The sequence below is a fragment of the Wolffia australiana genome, chromosome 7, assembly GCF_029677425.1.
Source record: "Wolffia australiana isolate 7733 chromosome 7, ASM2967742v1".
Taxonomy (NCBI): Eukaryota; Viridiplantae; Streptophyta; class Magnoliopsida; order Alismatales; family Araceae; genus Wolffia; species Wolffia australiana.
This window is the reverse complement of record NC_135841.1, coordinates 11,009,278-11,033,866: the sequence shown is the minus strand read 5'-3', so window position 1 is coordinate 11,033,866 and position 24,589 is coordinate 11,009,278. Positions and strand designations below refer to the sequence as shown.

The window sequence follows — 24,589 nt, the reverse complement described above, 5'->3', positions numbered from 1 at the left end:
CATTTGTGAAAAATGATTATTAAATGGACGCACATGAATATATCAGATGGACACAAATGAATTAGTCTCCATATGAATATATCAGATGGACACACATGGTAGAGTTTAGTTAATAGCAAAAAACCACTGAAAAATAAATAAATAGCTTAATTAATTTTGAGAAAATGGTTACTGATAGAAAATCTTTTCTCTATGAACTTGAAGACAAAATTTTCCATGAAAAGTCTCAAAATATTTTGTTAACATGCTTACCAAAATTAATTTTTTGAGACTTTTCATGGAAAATTTTGTCATCAAGTTCATAGAGAAAATATTGGTCCCCTGCCCTCTCTTCTCTGATTGTCTCAAAATATTGCCTTATAGAGAGACTCAATGGTGAGGAAATCCTTTCAGATTTCAAGCAGTGTTGTTGAAGGGAACCACGAGCAGGACCAAGATTCTGATGATCATGTACGTATGTATAGATGCAAGACACATGAGCAAGTCTAAGAGACTCATCCACAGGATGAAGTGATTTTTGAGTATGTTCCTCATAAGGTGATTTGATTTCATATTCATTTCCTTTATCATCCATTTTTATTCATTTCATCAGTACTTGGTGAATCGTTTTGGATCATCAGTCTAGCTGATCAAACCAGACAATCATATCCTTAAGATGTCCTTTTGTCTAGTGGGTTATATGAACTTGAACCATTGATTTAATTATCAAGTGTCGAGGTCTCGATGTATAATATATTATCTTAAACATTAGTTTTGAATTTATTGATATATTTTGAAAATATATATCAATATAAGTCTTTATTAGTTAAAATATTAATGATATAAACAGTTAACAGTATTGTTCTAACAAAATATGAAAATTGACGAAAACATTTCAAATATTAACTAACCTAAAATTTTGAATTGATAATTGCATATTGTTTTCATAATTTGCAACCAAAAATACATTACAGATAAAAGTCATGCAATGATTGATAGGATACTAATTCATGCGACGGAGATGATAGCAGAAAAATACTAATTAATGCTAATTAATTGATAATCCATCTCGTTTTCATAATTTGAAACAAAACATACTTTACAGATGAAAGACATGCAATGATTGATAGGATACTGATTAATGCGACGTAGATGATAGCAGAAAAATACTAATTAATGCTAATTTTAAAACATCTTAGCTTACACTTTGGGAGACCGTGCTGATTTCAACGGAGATGATAGCAGATACGCACCAATGAATGACGGAGCGAGGGCAAGTGACAACAATTTTACTGTCGCTGGTGAGACGGAGATAGAGGCCGATACCCGCCGACGAGTGGTGGAGTTGAAGGTGGTGTGCGTGTGAGTAGAAACCTAGGCTATTGGCGATGATGACCTAAGAAAAAAGACAAGTCATAAAAAAGACTAAGATCACACGAACCTCGTTGTCATGTGCCCAATGGGTTGAGTGGTAATTTTTCTTCACATGTCTTGATCTGAATGTCGCTCCTTCAATCCTTCACTCTTTGAATACAAGAACGGACCCAAGCGAGATTTTGAATGAGCAATTCACTATGCTACTTACAATGATATGGGATTTTATTTATAGATCCAAGAGGGTGGATGGATGAGGAATATGTGGAACTACCCTAAAAATCTCAGCCTAAATCTCCTTTTGGATATCTTCATTTCAATTTGGAGTGATTGAGCAATCTAATTTTATCTCTCCTCCCATTTTCTCTCTCTTACAAATTTCACGCCAGGCACAAATTTTTAAGAGAGCAAATTTTCAATTAATTCATCATTAAAATTAAATAAATTCAAATTTATATTTTTTGAATTATAAATTTTTTTTCTTTATGAGTTTAACTTTAGAAATTCCAAAAATATGCTATAAAATACATAAAAAAACAAAACCCTTTAAATATTTAAATAGATATTTTTAGACTTGCGAAAATATTTTATTCATGAAATTGATGTCAAAAATTATGTTAAAATACCATAAAATAAATTAAGATTTGAAGTTCATTATAAAAGTTAAATAAATCATTTTAAACTCTAATAACATGGATTTCCGATAATTCCAAGGAGAATAAACACATAAAGTGCATGAAATTACTGTAAAAATTATTGTGTTATTTGTGATTATCATGGAGACACTATGGTGTTATACCAAATTGTCAATTAGGTTGATTCACATCGTCGTTGTATAAGTGGTCCTTGGACTTGAGACACCAAAGACGTCTTGTGGACAGACAATTGCACTTTTACTAAAACCTACGAATCCCTAATCATGTGATTCTATATAGTATTAATTCATGTGCATCACAAAGTTCATGAAGATGATTGAATGATCAAGATGGGATCATCCACCCTCAGTACAAGAGGTGACAGCTTGAGGAAGATGATGCGATAAAGTCCTTGGTTAAGGCAGTAAAATATCTGAGATGAGTTCTTCGATGATTTCCAAATGCATCAGTACTAACTTGGATGACCGATTAGGGTTTGATAGTTGACCATACCCTAAGTCTTCTTAGAAGCGTCAAGTGGATGAGAAAATATACGTACACAGTAACCGATGATGAACAGGTTCCATAAGGGAGTCGACACTCACACTTTTGTATCTTCTAGAGCACGAGGTGTAGCTTGGCACCCCACATGTTTAGACTCAACCTATCGATTGGATTAAATCAATCCGACGTTAGTTAATCTATATGATGATATAGTTAATTAATTTGGAAGGCCAATAAAGGTTATTAGGCCCCTGGAGTCGTTAACTAGACTAATACATGGGCCTAGAGGGTCACACACAAATGGTCTTTTGGACGTCGGAAGATATACTTAAGTTTGGGGAGTTTTATGAAAAATACCCAGTTAGTATAAATAGGGGAAGGCCCTGAACGAAATTCACCCAGGCCAGAATTGTTTAGGGGCTTTTCTCCTTCTTCTCCCTTCTCCTAACTCCCCTCTCCATCCCCGATGCAATCGAGATGACGTAATGATGACGATGGAGATTGAAAGCTTCTCGTCAATAAGAAGGAGGAGATTCAAGGTACCGAGGATCGCGTAGATATGTCTTGAGGCTGCACACTTGAGCATCTTGACTCGTCTCACTCTGGGATCCAAGAAATTATAGATGCGATCCGTGCAAAGGTACTTCATTTCATGGTTTTATCAATGTCGTTCGATTCCGTTCAAGACTTCCACTGAGGAATATTTTGATTTATTCATCTATGTCAATGCCTCTAGTACCCAATAATATATACACGTAATTTTTTAATTTATCAGACTACTTGGTGATTTTCTTTTGGAATTGAAGCTTTATTCTTCTAAGAGAATTTTGCTCTAGCCTCTGACCGTCGCCGCCGCCACCTCTTGCCGCCGTTGCCGTCGTTGAGAGGAGGCCTCCCTACTTGCTTTGTCACTCGCATGTGGTCGTCTCCACTTGAGTACAGCATTGCCCGCACCCATTGCGCAGAGCGCAGCCTGCCCAGAGCGTGCACGGCCGCCCCACCCACCAAGTGCACAACTGCTCGTGCTTGCCGCGCACATAGCCGTGTGCGCCCGCCGCACACACAGTCGCCGGCGCCTGCCCCCGTGCACGATTGCCACGTGCGTATCCTCCTGCTCGCTCTGCCACCCAGCGCAACCACCGCCCGCATGGTACCCTGCGCCAGCTACTGCCTGTGCCCCATTCTGCATCAACGTGCTTCAGACCATTCGTGACACCCTGTCAAAGGGCACATCACTCGCCCCCCCCCAACGACGTGTCGAGAATTACCTGCATCGCCTCTTCGCACTACTCTTGTGCCAAAGGTCCATTCTTCCCTCTTTGGTATCGGTGTTACTCGTCTATTTTTCCACCACCGTGGGACTTAGTTTCATAGGTTTGAATCTCCTCATGATCGACCCTTGGTAATATTGGATTTGGAGCTTTATTTTCACCGTGGTGGTTGTAAGACAGTCCTCCCGCCATCGATCGAGGAAAGGGGCTACACCATCAACATTTTCACCGGATTTAAATGTTTGAAAATCGATCGTGTTGATTTGTGGTCTGTTTTATCCATCCCTAGTTGAGTTAGCCAATCGCAAATTACTTGAATTAAATACTAAATTTAGAGTGTTATCATGTCATTAATTAGAGTGATACATGATCTTTGGACGTTGGAAGATATAATTAAGTTTGGGGGTTTTATGAAAAATACCTACTTATATAAATAGGGGAAGGCCTTGAACAAAATTCACCCATGCCAGAATTATTCATGGGCCTTCCCCTTCTTTTCCCTTCTCTTCATATCTTTCAGTCTCGACGTGATCGGGATGGCGTAATGACAATGTCAGAGGTAGAACAGGGCTCATCAAGGCAAAGGAGGAGATTCAACATGCCATGGACTGTGTGGATATGTCTAGAGGCTGCACACATGAGCATCTCGACTCGTCTCTCTTGTGGATCTAAGAAATTATGGATGTGATGTGTGATGAGGTGATTTGTTTCTTAATGTTGTTGATCTTGCTACAATTTTGTTATATTTTGTTGTGAATAATTTTGATTTCTTCATCCAGATCAAAGCTTTAGAACACAACATCAATGTCTCTCATCTTGTCATGTGTCCCAAGATTTTGTCAAAATCTATCTCATTTTCATTACACGACAATAGGGCTCTCGTCGAGTCCTTGCCCCATCACTAGATGACACCCCCATCACAGGAGATAAAAGGACATATCAAAAATTAAAAAGTTTAGACATTCAGTTTAAAAGTTTCAATTCTCTCTCCCTGTCTACATGTCTCTCTTAGACTTCCACTTTGTCTCTCTTAGACTCTTTCTCCCTCTCTCTCTCTCTTTGACTCTCTCTCTGTCTGACTCCCCACTCTCTCTCTTTGACTCTCTCTCTGTCTGACTCCCCTCTCTCTCTGATTTTCTCTCTTGTCTCTTAATCTCTCTCTCTTTCCATCACCCTCTCTTTTTTGGTTTTAGTCTTCCTTTCTCTCTCGATATTCATCTCTCTCTGACTCCCCCTCTCTCTCACTCAACCTCTCTCTCACTTCCTTGGTATCTATCCTTTTATTTGAAACATACCACAATTTTATTATCCTTTTTTTTCATCATTTAAAATTTTTTCACCATTGGTATACGTAATGGCCATCCCATCAGGTCACTCATCCCAAGTATTTTGTCATGCCATCTGTCAAGTCAGGGGGATAAAAAATGGCATATGTCACCATCACATCATCCATTATGGAGAAGGGGAAACCGACTATGGGAATTCCTTCCGCCAGATTGGGTGAAGGAAGAGAAGGCTGATCCACCTCCTTGGTTCTTTCTTCTCTTGGTACTTTGACTCATACTACAGGGGCGACAAGCTCACTTTACAAATACATTGAGGAACAAGATGTTCTCTTTAGTAACACCCGACTGTCATTTAAAGAAATTCTACATAGAGTTCAAAAACTTGTCATTGCAGCAGGAGCTTCACCGCAAAGATTTCACCAATATCATACTTTATGAAAAGATTCAGGCATGGAGGATGAGGATTCAGACGCGAGTGAGCGAGCGTTTAGGTGCTTATGAGCGTTTAGGTGCAAATAATTTCATATTTGGAGTGGTTGAACTCCAAATATGAAATTATTGTTGGAGCTTGAGAGAAGATAACTATATTAGACAAGATGGCAAGCGATTATAAATGCAAAGTAAGATATTTCATCATGCCTGGATTGTGGGATCTCTTGAGAAGGTTTGTGGGATGCTTCTAACATCCTTTCACAATTAGAGACCACTATTTTATCTGCTATTTTGAGGGTGCATCAACTTCGATTAGATCAATTATTATGTACAATTCATTTTATGGAAGTCCTTTCCTGATCTCCCAAGCAGTAATGAATGAACAAGGTTGCCTTAATGTTCATATGCTGCAATTGAGGAGAACTTGATACACTATTAACATCTCTTGAAGTTGAAAACTATTTTCCCCATTGCAACAATTGTAGACCTAAGAAAGAGGCTTATGTTTATCCCTCATGATGACAAGTTTTTTTATTATCCACAGTCTAGTGTAATTTCTCAACAAACTGGCCACCTCTTGAACTTGAACCATCTGGCAAACTATTCAAGGTCAATCATCTATATCTGCAGATGAATTGCATTGAACATTACGAGGACCCACTCAAATGATGGTCTGAAGTTGGGTCTATAAAATATCCACGGGTTGCAATGCTTAAAAAGGAGTTCCTCTCTATTTTTGCCTGGAGTGCGCCCATCATGGCATATTTGTTTCAGCAGGAAGAGGGGTCGTCACTTTCAAAGAATAATGACATTCAAAAGAATATATATCTATAGTCGTGCCTTTAAAATGTTGTGCTCATAAATTGACAAGTACAAAGAGGAAGATGCCAAATTGGAGGAAACTAAAGAAGTCAATGACAAACAATAGATATTTGATGATCATTTTTCATTATCGTATAATCTTCAGGGATGTTTTTCCCCTTTTGTATTTTTATTGTTCGTGTCTATGCCATACTATGTTGGATGCCGTACGATGACCAAATGAAGCCTACACGAGCTAGAACACAGCATCTAATGGGGATCTTTATTTTTAAAGATGGACTTTATAGTCTCTATGTAAATACATTATTCATTGTTCGGGTAAACCATGACAACAATTATCCACTCAATCCCTTATTTATTGCTCCCTCCGCAAGCATATTAGATGTACTTACAATTTGATATCAGTCATTATGAACGAAGTAGAACTAAACAAGGGAGGTAAGGACCTAGTAATTGGGCAAAAACATACATTTGTTTTTCATACCTACGTGAAAAACTAAAACCCAAATGATATACAAGAGCCCTTAATATGCAAACCCAAGGTTGATGCTAAATAGATGAAGTGAACCAGACCAGATTCACAGGATCAAAGTAACCTTCCTCAACCTGATAGAAACTTCTTCCTCTTTAGTTCAATCTTCCTATTTTTTCTTATTTATTCTTTACTCTTCAATTATTGGCAAAAAATTGTATCTATACTATCCAAGTGCCAAAAGAGACCTGTGCTCACCCTCATCTACTTCGCAGATTAGTCAAACTTAATATAAATATGTTAATTAAATTGGATCCAAGGTCAAACGAAAACCCGGAAAAAAACAGAACTGTCAGGATTTCCAAGCTTTTGGTTTGAGAGCCAAAGATTAAAGAGTTGAACAGATTACGGTGCAATAGCAAAACAATTTATTATAGCCAAAATAATTAAATCTACTGAGGCACTATAACATTGGATCAAAAAGAGGAGTCATGGCTAAACATAAAAGCACTAAGGAACCTAACACTCAGGAATCAATGAAAAATTTTCGGCAAACTCATTCACTACCCACCCATTACTGACCACTCCTTTCCTTTCTTGCCCGTCATTCAATGCCACATAACCTCAAAGTTGCGTGAGAACAAGTTGTCATCAATTCAAAGATCGGTGGACTAAGATGTCAAGGCAAGTCATACTTCACATTCCCCAAGTAAAGACCACAAGCAGGAGCCATGGGAGGGGCGGCAGTCACCGTCTTTGCGTCCAAAATTCTCTTCACTACATCATATAAGAAAAAGTGTAGAACAATGTACTAAGTAAAACAATTTACAGAGCGTGAAAAAGTGTAGGCTGAGAGTACCATCGATTGTCGTCAGTTCTCCAGTTCCTACAGATTTTAGAACACCCACAAGCAGTCTCACCTGATTAAAGTAGAGAGAAAGTTCAACAAAGACAGCCAAACTTAATTTTTTAAGCTAAAATTTACCGTAAATTATAAGAAAAAACAAGAACAAATAGCACCTGGTGATAGAGGAAAGAACGTGCTCGAGCTGTAATGATGTAGCATCGATTTCGTTTTCTCTGACCAAATACTAGACCACCCTCGTTCAACGAAGAATGCACCTCTCTTGGGTTATTTTCAGGGAGGGGAGTTTGCGGGTCCCACTCCAGTGTCATCTGTTCTCGTTCCTTGATCGATTGGAAGTAGAGAGATGGAGGTACTTCACAGATGTGGAGTTCCTCTAAGGTTTTAATTGGTGACTTTGCCTGCGTGTTATTAAAATAATTAAAAATTGGTCCATTGTCAGACGCTATCAAAATAAGACTAGGATTAATATTCTTAGAACCAGACTTGGCAGCCGGCTGCCCTGAAGGAGCTGAAATCGTGTGATCCCACAAGTATTTGGCAAGCCTTCTGCAGTGACATAGACGTTGAGACATCCTCTTAAGAGTTTTTTAATACGTAAACTGAAGCATATTACCTGCATGAAAGGAATGTTCAGTTCTTCTGGCACATGCCATGCCCGATCCTTCTCGAACACAGTTAATGACTCTGGTCCCGACAGCAACCGGTAGAAATATCTGCTCATGTGGTTTTTCTCTTCTTCAATGAAAGAATCTTAGCCGATGAATTAGGTTTTCTGAATGTTTATCTGGAAAGAATATGCTTTTTTGACAAAAAGGTACCTACGTTCGCTCAAGGGCCCTGAATCTTGAGTGAAAATCAGCAGGGACACAACGAACGTCAACCACCTCTACATCGCCTTCATTTTTCTGTGATCAGCCAGAAAATTTTAAATTAATATTATTCAGGAAATTATCAAGAGATAAATGAAAGTTGGAATTCGTGAATTCAGAGGAAAATTAAACAATAGAGAAAAAATTATCAAAGATAGAACTCCCAGGTGATATCGACAAAATCTAAGATAAACAACATCAAAAAATTATGAAATTATTTGCATAATTATTTAGGGTTAGAATCTTTGATATGGAAAGGCTACATGTATTGACCCGCAAGAAATGGTTGACAGCTCTTTTAACAACTCCAGGTTCGTGGGGCGGCAGCTGCAATAAGTACAAGGAATGTTAGCCACAAAAGCAGGTCAATGTTGTGAGATAAATAAAAAACTGTTTGCTCAACAAACTGTCCGCACATATTACAAGAAAAGATTATTCTACATTTTTTCTAATAGCAGGAAGTAACTTCACTAAATTGAGAAACTGAACCAGTTCATGAATAAATGTTTCTTCAAACAACAAGGACCCGAGGCAACAATTCAATCAAATCAGCATGCTTCTCCTCTCTTTCTCTTCTTGAGAACAAGTGGGGTATTTTTTTGCAAAATTGTGCTAAATTTCATTTGTGGCGATTCCGCCAAGATCTCTATATAAGTTGGGGGTAGGATCAACACGAATCAGATTTTTTAGGCGATGTATCAGGCGAGAATTTGATTTGGCTGGTAAGCAATGTATCGTCAACTATGCTAGAATAAAGAGAGAGAGCAGGCTAAGACCCAATCGGCTGAAAAAAAATAGCCTAATGGCTACGCCCAAATTGGAAGAGACTCAAACACATGCTAGGACGAGTCACCAAAATAAGGAGTCCTTTCAAAGAATGTGACATCAGCTTATAAAAAAGAAAAGATGCACCATAGCAACTATATCACTAATGACAACGAGAACAAACCAGGAGGGCACACCTGAGAATTTTATTCAGACCCCTATTGAGATGGTGGACAGATAATACACAGCCAAAGACTAACGGCAGCAACGGAAATAAGGATTGACTAGGGTAGATGATAGATAAAGGAACTTAGTGATCAAGGACATAGGAAGGCTGATATGATTCCGGACCTCTCAGTTGGGGTAGTTACGATATTATGCGTCCTCTTTACATAGAGAAGTCCTCCCTTCAGGAGGGCAGCCAAGAATTGAATCAAGAAGTTGTTTCTGTTGCCCTCTCCTCCGACCAGCTACCTTTGTTTCCCTACTATGCCCTATCCCCTTGATTATCTTGCCGGCTCTTCAGCTGGTTTCTCCTTTGAATCAATCCGATTTTACAACAGATGCAAACCCAAATCAAGGTTTGTATCAAAGGCATATAATAAATCAGGTTTTTTCAAAGTCATAACAACATCTTTCAAGAACTCAAGTGGAATATGGACATGTACCAGACAAGTACCTGTGGTTTCTACAGTTTTGCCGAGTTTTTGCTTGGAGATGTGAGAAGATGGTTCAAGCAGCAGGAGGAGATTGATTCATGTAGTAAAGTCCACCAAGTTCAATGCCCTTATCAATAGTTAATCCAATCTTTAAATCCTACACACGATGAGGATCAAGAAGTACGCTGGAGGAGGATGCATCAAATGACTTATTGAGATAAGATTAGACGCCGGACAAGATAAAAGGAGAGATGGTTCCTAGATCAATGATGGTTTCTACACCAATAAGATTACAGTAATGGGTGACATAACAGTGAGATCAATGGCCTTGTGATGGCCTTTGAAGTAAAATGTAACAGCTCAGAGTTAGTCCAACCTACTGAACTGAGTCAACTTGGATCTAGTTGACAAATCCAGGGTAGGAATTTGAGTCAACTCGGACAGAGCTACAACAGGTTGGGCTGAGTTGCCTCACGGCACCCTAAATGTAGTTAGGTTCAAGTCAGAGACAGACTACTGCAACCAGCATGACAGAGATTGCTGACAGCGCAAAACCCTCAGAGGACTCGAATAACAACAACAATGTAACTTCAGTAGACAGAGGAACTTTTCTTTTGAAGAAAATACTGAATCAGTGTACAGTCATAGATTCACAGAGAGAGAGAGAGAGAGAGAGAGAGAGAGAGAGAGAATAGGTTAAGACCCAATGGCCCAGCTCATTTGTAGCTCATTCATATCAGATATAATCAATGCTAAATGTTTGAATCCTGACACTAAGTTCCGAAGCAGATTTCTCATGGATTGTAGAGAGGAAATTTCATGAGAAAGAATCTGTCATTCAGCTCACCATTCGCTGGAATGTTGACCTGAATTTTCAACCGAGACTTTCCTTCATTCCTAGAAATCTTCTGTATTGGTCGACCACCCCTCAGCAGTTAAGGTTAGTATTATACATACGCCCTCCTTATTTCTTTTTTAATTTTCCATCACTTCCAGAAATGAATCAAAATGCACTATTTGAATGATCTTGTACATTTAAGGGAAGAAAGCACCATAACTGATAGATCGAAGGGCAATCAAAATAAAACTAAGAATGAGATACCACTTCACCAGGCTTCTTTTTGCTTATACGCTCAACATCCACATGGCAAACATTTGATAGAGCATGCACACCTGCATCCTGAGAAAAATTTCCCTCGATCGTGTCAAAAAGATATTATCAATTGTCCATGAGTTATAATAAAAGACTTTGTCATGATCAATTATCTAAGGGCACCACCACTACGTCAAGTTCAATCTTTGTCACTCATGTACAAGTCTTCTTCTAAAAATTGAATACATTCATTCCTGGGAAATCGGTCTCGAAAAATTAAAAAATTCAATGATTTTCAAAGAACATACAAGACCCATCCTAATGCATTCATGAAAACCATGATAGCATCATTCAGTGCGTCCGTGAGTAACGGCATCATTTCCTTCTAGCTGTCAGTTTATTAAGAAATATTCATACATAAGAAGTAACGATGGAATCATCAGAACCAATGCTTACTATCGAAGGGGAAGAATAATATTGAGATTGATTACGTCAGAATAATATTCACCACGTTTCCTTGAAGCTATCTGTTTACGAGACCATAATCAGAGATAAGAAAGATCGTCAGTCATGCGATCTGTAGAAAAAGATGATGACATAGAAACGTCGATCAATCAAAGAAAACCCCAGATGATAATGTTTCCGTTTCTTTTTCAAGTGATCAGAATCATCGTCTCCTGGCACCCAGTTACGCGAAAAATTTCCGAACATTTCTCAAGACTTAATATTTTTTTCTCGTTTTCACAGACCCAGAGAGCATAAGAGCGTTCCGAACTCAACTTACAGTTCGGCTGGAGCAGAAGATTGAAACCGGCTGTCCAATAAACTTCAGAAATGCATCCTAGAGAGTAAAAAAGCCAAATTTAGAGACGCCATGGATTACCGATTGGAGAGCAGAAAGAAAGAACATATACTCACTTCCAGAACGCCGACGACGGTCCTGAAATTAGGCTGCTGCTGGGAGCCAGAAAAACGCGTGCCAATGTACTCCACTGCGATCAAATATCTTTGAATCCTTGGATTTTGCTTCATATTACTCGTTTCCGAATGTGGGTCACGCTCCTCGGCTTCTGCCTCCCCCCCTGAAACTTCCTCTCCTTCCACTAACCTCAATTTTTTCGCAGGATTTGGCTTTGATGTCATCTGTTTCTTTCAACTTTGAAATGGAATGAAGATGATGCTGCGATTTGAACGATTCTAACGTGGAGACTGTATCAGGTCATCGGCTCGACGTTCAGACAATACAAGAACAGAGACACTAGGAAAGTATGAACTATAACTTCTACGTATTTATATGCCATCAAATAAGGTAAGATAAGTCAGTAAGTTATCACTAATAAGAGTGGTTACTTTGTAAGTTTTTTTAAGAAAGTTTATTTTTAAGTTTATAGGTTTTTTATTACTGGTTTCATGTGAGATATGACAATCACCATGATTTTCAAATGGTTGAATGACCTCAGCTTTAGCTTATTTGAAAGTATGGATCCCCTAATATTTCAAGAAATTATATATGTAAGGGGTATCAATTCTTTAATTTCTGTCGACTTTATTGGATTATCTTGCTCATTGTGACTCAGAATTTTCTAGTTGTGACAACTTTTTAGGCAATGCATAGATTTTCAAAAAGGGGTAGAGAGTAATTTTTGTTTCTTTTTGCCAACTGAAGAATTTTTTGCCAACTTAAGTGGAAAAAGACTCGAGATTATAAAAATATTGTTGAGCATTTGATAACTAAATAATTCAAAATTTGTGCCAAAAAGTTGGTGCTTTCTGCACAACATCACAACATTCTTCATCATATTGATTAATTCAGGGATTCATTTTATTTACTTTTATTAGTCTTAAATGGGTATGACTCTTTATGGAATACAAAGTTTATCCTCAATTATCCAAAGGTAATATATATAATTCAAAAATAAAAGGATGAGTCTGTAGTGAAGTTAAAAACCATTAGATAATATAGGGTTATTACTATGAAACAGCATGAACTTTCAAATTTGTCAGCCAGACAGCATAAACTTTCTGACGTTCAAAAAATAGCACGCACCAATAAGAGGACGCCAAGTGGCGTCTTCTTTTTTTTTCACCGATGGTCAACTGCTGACGTGGCTTCCACCGTGGTAGCCAAGTGGACTCCACGGTGGCATCCACATCTCCGGCCGCCGCCGCCGCCCGTCTCCAGCCGCCACCGTCGCCGCGCGTCTCTATCTCTCTCTCTCTATCTCTCTATCTATCTATCTCACTCTCGCTATCTATCTATCTATCTCACTCTCGCTATCTATCTATCTATCCATCTCTCTTTCTATCTCTCTCTTTGTATTTCTCTCTCCATGTTACATGTTACATGTACCATCCATCTCTCTCTCTTACCCTCGACCGTTATCGATATCGATATTCCCCACTATCAGTCTTCGATATTGTTATCGATATTCCCGGAAATCGATTTTTGGATATGGATATCGATATTACTTGATATCGACGGATTTCTCTCTCTCCCACTCTCTCTTTCACATACACTCTCTATTCTCACTTCTCTCTCACTCACTTTCAACTCTCTCTCCTCTCTTACACACTCTCTCTTCTCTCTCACACACTCTCTCTCCTCTCTCACTCTCGCTCCTCTCTCACACACTCTGTTTGCTCACTCCTCTCTCTCTCTGTATCTCTCTCCATGTTACATGTTACATGAACCATCCATCTCTCTCTCTTACCCTCTACCGTTATTGATATCGATATTCCCCACTATCAATATTCGATATCGATATCGATATTCTCGGAAATTGATTTTTGGATATTGATATCGATATAACGTGATATCGATATAACGTGATATCGATATTCCATATTACAATATCCTGAATATACAGGATATCCAATATTCCTGTGTACAACTTATAACGCACGAAAACAAACACAGGTGGCATACTAATACACAACCAAATATCAACTTTTTGGGTCTGAGTCGGATGGTTTCAAGTTGCGACACATGTTAGGTCCTTGCTATCTCTTTATCTTGAGATGAGGTGAATAGATCTATGTGGGTCCTCTTGGGCATCAGTCGTGCAGCATAGGTTATTTCATTTTTGGTACCTATGAAATATGGTTACCGATTAATATCCGAGTACTGACCAACAAATTACATAGTACTTAATTAAAATGAAGAAACAATCGAACCTGGAACTTCGTCATGCTCTTCAACAATTTGCTGAATCCTCTTGAAGAAGACTGTGATCCCTGCATGATTGATCAATACGTGCTTAATCTTTTATGTTTAATGAAAATCGAGGCTATAAAGGAAGTTCAACAAAAAACTCAATCCATACTTCGCATGCAGGTTGTAGCCTTCTATTGCCGCATGTCTTTCTATTGTGGCCGCCTTGGTTGCAGAGAGAGCAGTGCATTTGCACACCTTTCTTGGTTAATCTTAGACCACTAGGACCTACCTCACTAACGTCAGTTCTTCTTCTATGCTTCGGCCTTCCCGGTTGTTTCTTCGCCAATGGGGGGAAGAGGGAGCTTCCCTCGTTTTCCCCCCACAGGTTTTTCCCATTCATCGGCGGGATACCATAATTATAAGCTAGCTAGTCTGAATCCCTCTTCAACCATTCATTGACGTAATTAGCAGGGTCCGCCCGAATAAAGTGAATGCAGGCAATAGAATGCGGGCATGGAATGCCCGTGATAGCCCAATATCTGCAGGTACAGTGTTGGGCACGCAGGTCAACCACGAATCCTTCTCCGTGTGTACTAACCTCGAATTTAAGATGGCCTGCATGGATAACACTGCATGTCCTACACTTGAGTCTATTATCTTCGAGTACTCGTCTTATCCGAGGGCATAAGGAATCAGCACTCTCGGAGAATAACTCCCTATTCTTAACTATACATTCCATGATTGTCGTTCTAATGTATTCCAACATGTCGATGATAGGTTTAGACCTACTCGGCAAGATGAAGCTATTCAAACACTCAAACATATTGTTATCAATAACCTCACATTTCGGCTTGTCAGAAATAAATGCCTTGCAAAACTTTTGTACGCCTACCTCTACAAGATCTTGCACGGCTTCTGCTTTCAATGTCTTCATTTGTTCGATGACCCTCTGGAATCCTTCACGGGTTGTGCACTTCACTGCTTTCCAAAATAGGTTCCTCAAGATGTCAGTGGAATGTCCCTTCTTCCAATTTGCATAAATATGTCTTGCGCAATTCCTATGCTCCGCATTTGGTAACAAACCTGCCACTGCATTCTCGAGACCCTGCAAAATGTCAAAGCGTATCAAGGTATTAGTGCACAACATTGGTTTCACCTTAACCAATTAAGCCTTAAAATAAGTAGAATACGGCGAACGAGTCAATTAAATACCTTTTGCTGATCGCTTATAATCGTCCAACCGTAGCCATCAACAATTCCTAAATCAGTCATCAGCAGGCTGATAAACCAAGTCCAAGAAGCTTGATTTTTCCCTTCTACCACCGCCCAAGCAATAGGGAACATCTGGTTATTCCCATCCCTCCCCACGACGCTCAACAACTGCCCTTTCAATTCAGTTTTCAAAAAACAACCATCCAACCCAATCACTGTTCTACAACCCTCAAGGAACCCCCTTGCTAGAGATTCGAAGCAATTATAGAGTCTGCTAAACCTAGGCAAACAATTATAAATGTCGTGCTCCACCTCCAATGGAAAGTACTATTCCTATTCACTTTCTGTAACTCGGCCACATAGCAGGGTAGCATGTGATAATGCTCATTCAAAGAACCTTTAAGCACCTTGCGCGCCCAGGACCTTGCATTATAACAGGTGCCCTGTGAAACTATGATTCCATACTTTTGGTGCAATTCTCGCACCATATCTACTACCTTATAATTCATATCCCTTCGAATAGTCTCTAAGAAGTGTTCTGCGATCCAACAATAATCGACTTGTATATTCGTGGGAGCCCTATTGCACCTATGTTCATCATTTACTGACTTTATGACAAAGGGCTCCCTCGTAGGACCCCAACTAGCATATATCCTCCATGGACAATGTTCCTGGCATACAACTTCCACTATATTCTCCGTAGACCTTTGAAACCTAACATTGAACCCATTGCATATGGCGCAGTTCTTCACGGCTGCTTTAAATTGTGAACCTGATTCAAATGTCATGCCCAATTGAATTGTAATATTATCGATGGGGCACCCAGGATCATATCTTCTACCGCTATGTGTGGCCAAAATATTTTCACCCTCGTCATCACCATATAACTCTTCTTGACGTTCTTCTCTTCTACTTCTCAGCCCGTCAACAAATTCTTCATTCCATTCTTCGCTTGAATATCCATCGGGATCACTTGAGCACACATCGCTTAAAACCGAACCAAAAACAATACTTCGGTCATCAGCCCTATTTGACAAACAGATACAAAAGAATAATTTAAATAATTATACAGAGGAAATTTAGTTATGAATAGGATACTTACATTCTCCTTTGCTTTGGCTGAATATCTTAGAGGTGCACGACACAAGAGGATTCTTATGGCCTGCACTAAAATATCGATATCGATGCCCAAATATGGAAATCTAAAATGTCGATATCGATATCCAAATATGGAAATCTAAAAAATGGATATCGATGTCGAAATATGGATATCGTGGAATGTCGATATCGATGTCCAAATATCCAAATCAAAATTATCGATATCGATATCCAACTATGGATATAGTGGAATATCGATATCGATGTGCAAATATGGAAATCTAAAATATCGACATCAATATCCAAATGTCCAACTATGGATATCGGGAAGATCGATATCGATGTTCGCATATTGATATGGATGTCCCAATATCGATATCGATATCCAAATATGGATATTGAAATATCGATATTGGACACCCTCTTCGGCCGCCGTCCTGAGACCCTCTCCGGCTGCCGTCGATGCCCAAACGTCATAAAAAAATGCCGCTATACCTGCCTGCAAGTGGATGGAAACAGAAACTCGTCCCAGGCGAGAGGAGAGAGAGAAAATTGATATTCAATAGAGGGAAAGATGATGCGGCGTTGAGGAGAGAGAGAAAATCGATCTTCAAGAGAGGGAAAGATGATACGGCGTTGAGGAGAGAGAGAAAATCGATCTTCAAGAGAGAGAAAGATGATGCGGCATTGAGGAGAGAGAAAAATGGCACAATTAGGGTTTGATGGGATGTTCACATGCTATTTATATCCGCGAGGAGAGAGAGATAGAGAGACATGGATAGATAGATAGAGAGAGATATATATATAGAGAGAGAGATAGATAGAGAGAGATGGATAGAGAGATGGATAGATAGATAGATAGAGAGATAGAGAGAGAGATAGAGACGATGGGCGGCGGCGGCGGCTGGAGACGGGCGGCAGCGGTGGGAGACGGACTGCGGCGGCGGCGGGAGACATGCGGTGGCGGCGGCGGGAGACGGGCGGCGGCGGCGGCGGCGGCCAGAGACGGGCGACAGCGGCGGCCGGAGATGTGGATGCCACCGTGGAGTCCACCTGGCTACCACGGTGGAAGCCACGTCAGCAGTTGACCATCGCTGACAAAAAAAATAAGAAGACGCCACTTGGCGTCTTCTTATTGGTGCGTGCTATTTTTTGAACATATCATAAAGTTTATGCTGTCTGGCTGACAAACTTGAAAGTTCATGCTGTTTCATAGTAATAACCCGATAATATATGAGGTAGAGGACTTAGAATATATAGAGGTCTATTAAAATGGATATCATAGTATCATATCCAGTAAAAAAACATGGAGCTATTTTTGGACAAGTTTTTTAGGTCCCTTTGGGGTTTTCTATCTACTTGGTACTACTCAAGAACCCTTACAAGTCCGCCATAATCTGGCCTAATGAATTGGTATTTGTGTGCACTTAACAAGTGGGTGTCTGAATGAAAACACTGCTATGATGGCTGACAACATTTTTCCTACATGTTCTTGGAGTTTCTAGCGTGCCTTGATAAACGTAGTGCTTCTCTATTTCTGCGATAATACATTGTCTTTGTGGATGTAGGGGCCGAAGGAAAGCATTATTTCCTTTTTTCCTCTTCATAAAATATTTTCTTATATTCTAATTAGTTTTTCACGCCAAGTTATTGATCGATCTCATTATCAACCTTATCCACATTGCCTAGGTTAAACCCTTATCTTGAGACGCTAGGTTTCCACACATCCAATTAATATCATCATATCCATCGCCTTATCATTATCTTTGTGTCCAATATCATGTTCCATCCCTCGGGAGTCTACTAAATACCTAAACATTAATCCAGGTGGAGATGATCTGTTCTCAACCCTAGTTATTAGGTGAGTGTGTTAACAACTTAAAATCCCTAGCTTTTTAAACTGGCATGTTCTAAAGCAGAAGTTATATATACCTAATCATATCTCATCACCATTTCACAAAGACTTTTGAATCATCTTTTTCATGACCGTTTGGTTGTAATTTTTATCTATGGAAAGTTATTTGTGAATCACAACAACAATAAATATGTTATTGGGCATCAAAGACAAAATGTAAATTGTTGTGACAATGGGATGGTGAAAAGACACACAGTGATAACATGTGACCACATTTTAAGGTTCTAGTTCATGATCGATAATTGAAAGTAATTTGCATATCAGAATATACTAAACTGAGACTGACCATTAAAAATCGGAATGACAATATCATCACCTTGAATCAACTATCATTTGATGACTTGAATGACCTTCACGAGCCACGCAAATGCCCAATTTCTACACATACCCATTCAAATTTTGGCAGATTGAGTTTCCTAGTATATTACTTGATAAGTGCCATCATCAATCTAGGATGATCTTCTCTCTAGGGAGGCATCCCAAGGAGAGAGAAGTAGGGTCACCCGAAGACAGACTTCCATATATATCTTGAAGTTTTCTTGGGTCCCATCTGTTTATACTTTATGAATTTTTTTTCAGAAAATCCTAAACTTAAAGTATATGATCACACATTTTAATAGGCTAACCAAATGACGTTTGCATGTTTATTTGCATTAACTTGACTATATATGTGTATTATGAAGCCTAAAATGATTAAATATATTTTTAAAATGATGCTTTCCATTTTGTTAAATTTTAAGTACTTTTAGGAATTTTTATTGTATTAAGAAAAAAATTGAGTCAAATATTATCGTTTTTTCTTTTTTTGACATCATATTCATGAAGATATGATTTTTCAAAGTCAGAAAATATATTTATTTACATTTTTTGGTCTTATATATTAATTTATATAAGTTTGTTAATGAATATTTGGGGTTAATCCTCAATAGCAAATTGCAAACCATTGGATAGTGACGAATCAAGACTTTTCGCACTTATTTGGTCGCTAATCATTATCAAAATAACGATTATGTCATCGAAAATTGTGATGTCATAATGGCATGATTTAATGTCTCATATTTAATGTTAGACATTAAGCATGTATACATGTGAGGATATTAAACATTAGACATGTAAACATGCAAACACGTATGCAGGTTGAGATGTGGCACAATAAAAAGATAAAAAAATTCTCAATTAATCTGATAAGATTGATGAATAATGGATTTACTATTGAATACTTTATTATGCATTTTACCTTTTTGAATGGTCAAGGATTGCAACGCTGACACGTGGTGACACACAATTCAAGCCATGAATACATGTGGCACTAATGTGCATACGTGGCATCCACATGTTGGTCTTATAGTGGATGAAATAACTGAAAATATAGACGTGTTGCGTGCCGATGCACCGCCATGTCACACACCTCTTTTGATATTATTATGTATAGTATAACAGTATTCAGTATTTTTGTGTTTTTGCGTTAGGAACACATGACACGATGATAAGACACAACCCTTAAAGTGTCATGTCGGTGGTGAGGAGGAAGAGGAGAGAAAAATCATTGTTTAAATAAACGATAAGGAAGCATCCAACTTCGAGTCTTGGTATCTAACAATCTTGACGGCACAACCAATATTACGCACAGATTAGTGACAACGTAAAAACCAGTAAATAAAAGATATACTCCCACAAGTCCTAGGGTGTAAGGCATAGCCGATTCATAACAAAACAACCCTCTGTACAAGGGCACTCTCTTATGATTAATTTTATGTTTTTTTACTTTGACTTTTACTTACATCGTTTATCCGCTGGATAATGTTATCCAGAAGATTATTATCTTCAAGAGAAGTTATTCAATAATTTATTCTCTTCACCCCTTCGCACGTAAACTCGCGCCTGAAGTCACACCTTTCCTATTCAGTTTTGCTTGTCACCTATTAAGAGAATAGTTCCCATGTGGCTCGCCTTTCTTCATCTATACCAGCAGCCACGCACGACCCATAGGAACTATTTCTGTGCCCTAAGAAGCAGAACACGCCATCACCTACAACCCTTTCCTCTGCTGAGGACTTCCACGAAAATGGGCGGCATCCTCGTATGCTTGACATTAGTTGCCCTACTCGCAGAGTTCTCCTATGGCAGATCTTTCACCCATCACGGCTTGGCCCTGTCCCGCCCCCTAAGGACACGGCTTATTCAGTTATTGTCGCAGTTCAGAGTGAGGTTATATTAAAGTTCTTTGAGAACTTATTTTGTTCTCATGCTTCACTTTTTTATTTCATTGATTAGCATCACGCTTCTTTCTTTGATTATTATTTTTATCTTTTTATTATTGAGTGATTCAGTGATTTTATTTAAGTAAAAAATAACTTCTTTCAGAACCATTCGTTGGGTGATCCCTTGCTCTCAAGTTTGAGTGTTTTCTCATCATTTAGGATGGTGAGTTACATTTCTGCTCACTGTAGTAACCTTCGGGGTTCTTCGCACCAGGATAGTACCAGGACCCTTGTGCTCCGGACTGCACTACCCGGAGTTGGACAAGTTTACTTCGAAAGAGAGTTTAGGATTGGTTTGTGTGAATTTACCTTCTCAAATCTGTGGTGTTCCCCCCAAGGGGGTAAAACGCACAAAACCTTGAATCACTAACTTCCTCGTCTTGCCTTCTTACTCATCCTCCATTTTAGACATCTCCCCTTTACATTTTCATATATCTTAATTCATCATCACATTCATGTTATTCACATCATCCTACTTACTCATCCATTGTCTAGAAATATTATGTGAGCTGTTTTCACAAATTTTATTGTTTAAAGTAAAAATCAACAACAACCTAATTTTAACCGTAATTTGAGTATATCATGGAGACGGTTGTAGATACACACCAGCAAGAAGTGGATCAGAGCGAGCGATGTAGATTTTATCATTGCCAGTATCGATATAGATGCAGGGGAATACTTGTCGACAAGCCATGGAGTTATAGGTAGTGTGGGTGAGAATTAAAAACTAGGCTATTGATGTTGGTAATGTAGGAATTGTTGGGTTCGGTGCCTTGGTTCCTCCATGAAAATACGATTTCATGGATGCAAAAGCATGGTAATCAATTCATAATCGATCTTTAAAATGAAATATCGAATGTATCTTGTGGGGAACTTGTTCCACCCTTGACTTTGCCGTTTTGAAGCCATTCTCGCATCCGACCTCTAGAAGTATCCATGCGATCACTCGGCACTTGGATCTCCACGGCTTCTTCTTTAACTATTCTTGAAGATCTTGAAGATGGTCTCACCATTAAGACACTCTCCTTGGTTGAGTGGAGAAGAGGGTAGAGTGGAGAAAGGGAGAGGCTCTCAAACCTGGCTGGCCTGGGTGCTTGAAATGAGTGCCCCTTCCCTATTTATATTTTACTTAAGTTTTTCTCAAAAACCTTATAAAGTAAATTATATCCACCAATGCCCTTATGATCTTATGCATGTGACCCTCAAGGCCCATGTATCGTTCTAGTTAATAACTTTAGTGGCCCAATAACAATTAGTGGCCAACCTTATTAATTAACTATATCAACATATATATTAATTAAATAAAGGGCGATTTAACCCAATTAATAGGTTAAGTTTCTAGCCCGTGGGGTGCCAAGCTACACCTCGTGCTCTAGAAGATACTGAGTAGTCTCAAACTCTCTCATGGAACCTTTACTGTCATCGGTTACCGTATATGTATAATCCATCCTCCGCGCGAGACTCTCGAATGACTTAGGGTATGGTTTATCATCAAACCCTAATATGTCATTTGAATAGTACTAATGCGTAATGGGGAGCATTGGAGAAATCCTTCAATATCCACACTACTCTGGCTAGGGATTTTTTTGCATCATCTTTCTTGAGTGAATCTCCTCTTATACCGAGGGCATATGATCCTGTCTTAACCACTCAATCATCTCCGTAAGCTTCTTATTACATCCGATCTATAACTTATTTGAATCCCATGATAAGAGGCTCCTAAGTCATAGTCAAAACGTAGTCGTCCACTCACGAGATGTCCTTTGTGTCTCATGTCAGTGGATCACTTGTACAACCGTGACTTGAATCAACCTGATTGACGTTTAGGTATAATACCATTAAAGGATTCGTACTGATCAATTCAATGAACTCTTTCTCCAAAGAGCACACAATATATGTCCTTAGTGTCGCCACACTAATAGCACATAATCAGCTATACTTGTCGTATAAGTAGGATCAACTAGTGTTATTTTATCCGGATAACTCAATGTCCATCTCGACTATCCATCGAATAACAATACATGTTTAAAGACTAATGACCATTGTATTATGTTCTCATCATAATTCACTAAGTCATTGCACGTATTCATGGACTTCATTATAAACATCACGCGGAATAATAATTAACATAAATATTTTATTCAATGAACTTAAATAAATATGGTGGTGTGATTGGCTTGACGGCCACATAATATCCATTAGGAATAAGGATAGAGATGTGAGTTTTACAAAGACAAACATCACACTATCATCATCATCAGTATTGCCCAACGTGTTGAGTGTTGCTTTCTAGTGAGAGTATCATTCATTTAATTTTTTTCTCTGAAAGTGCAAGAACAGACCCCAAACAAGCTTCTGAGAGGGTAAAACACTCTAATAATTGTAGTTAGGAACGAAAACCAACTATGTCTATTTATAAATGTGGGATGTGTATTCATAGATCCAAAATGGTAGATGGATACAGGAGAAAAAGATAGAACTACCCTCAAAATTTCAGCTTTAAGCTTTTTCTAGCTCATTACATATATTCGTTTTAAGTTAGAGAAATCTCAATCGTCTAATTTTCTCTCTCTTACAATTTTATCACTCCAAAAATTTTGTCTTTCCTTCTAAATATGTGTGGTGGAGTGCCAGCATGGGAAAAAATCAAAATTTTCTATTTTAAGACTTATAAATTTATTTTATTTATGAATTTAATGTCATAAATTTCCCCATAAATACTAAAAATCAAGAAAAACTTTCATTCTAGAATTATAATAAACCCAAAAAATATTTAAACATGCCCATACATTGTTGTGAGTTTAGCGTCAAAATTGTTCCAATTTTCCAGAAATTTGGGAAACAGATAAATTCATTTTAAATGTACATATAAAATGACTTGTATGTTAATATATCACAAAACTGAGAAAAATCCAAGCTTTATTGTAAACCTGAAATAAACCATTTGAAGCCTTAATAACATAGATGTATGATTATTTTGATGAAATTGTACACCAATTGGTTAAATTATTATCAACATTAGCATGCTATTTGCGATTATCAATATCATTAACCATATAATCCGCATCTTAACTTAAGTCCAGCTTAAATAAATTTGTGTTGTGTCAACCCCCCTAATTTGACACACGTTCGGCAATTTGTGGACCACCTAAGTAAGCATATGTATCCCATTTTCATATTCGATAGATGTGCTAAGCCTGCATATAGAAACTATTTGCTAAACTCTCATCTGCAACATGATGAACCCACTCCCATCACCCTACTAAGCTAGCTTTGCATCCCAATATTCTTGTCCACTAACCCAAAAAGACCTGAAAAATATAAATAATTATTTAATATATGTTAGAACTTGAAATATTATTATTTTGGGATAAAAGTGTCAAATCCCAATAATCTGCATGAGGCATAATGTCTTAGGGAAGCTTCTACAATAACTTTATAAACATTTTATGCATAATGTATCCCACATATTTACAAAAAAAGAATATAAAAAAGGGAACACTGTGTTTGTGTGCGAACAATATAAACATGTGTCAAATTAGTTATATGTTACATTCTTCAAATAAATTTAATGCATAGAATTACGATAAATGATGCAGGAATGCATGTTATGGGCGTGCATTATCATCTAGGATACATTCTTTCAAAATTGACTTGTCAATGTATTATACTCCCATTATGTTCTGGTCGTCATTTGACTTATACTCGTAGTGTATTCACATCATCTGTGAATAGTAATGAATTTTAATTGCACCAATGGCTTTCAGGAAACGTAACTCCATCACTTAATGCATCCCTACTTCTACATTGAATAAAGCATGAAGTATCCTAAAAATCTATTTAGTTTCAAGATTGCAAACAATGGTGATTCATAAAATCAATAATGTCACAAAATTTCACTGATGAATAACTTGGATGAA

General features: G+C 38.2%; 1 protein-coding gene across 2 annotated transcripts; it reads right to left on the bottom strand.

Moving 5' to 3' along the window:
• Positions 1-7,171: 7,171 nt before the first annotated feature.
• LOC144705961 (Pseudouridine synthase family protein) lies at positions 7,172-12,372 on the bottom strand. 2 transcript variants are annotated; one of them, XM_078578835.1, is made up of 10 exons: positions 11,948-12,372; positions 11,814-11,870; positions 11,039-11,116; positions 8,786-8,839; positions 8,466-8,548; positions 8,257-8,378; positions 8,122-8,189; positions 7,796-8,041; positions 7,635-7,695; positions 7,172-7,552 (listed from the first exon to the last, which is right to left on the bottom strand). In XM_078578835.1, exons 1-10 carry the CDS (start codon positions 12,170-12,172, stop codon positions 7,455-7,457), a joined length of 1,092 nt encoding a protein of 363 aa, XP_078434961.1. In that variant the 5' UTR covers positions 12,173-12,372; the 3' UTR covers positions 7,172-7,454. The 2 variants fall into 2 exon arrangements, with proteins under 2 accessions (XP_078434961.1, XP_078434962.1); XM_078578836.1 differs by having other exon boundaries at positions 8,127-8,189; positions 8,257-8,356; positions 11,948-12,330.
• Positions 12,373-24,589: the final 12,217 nt, after the last annotated feature.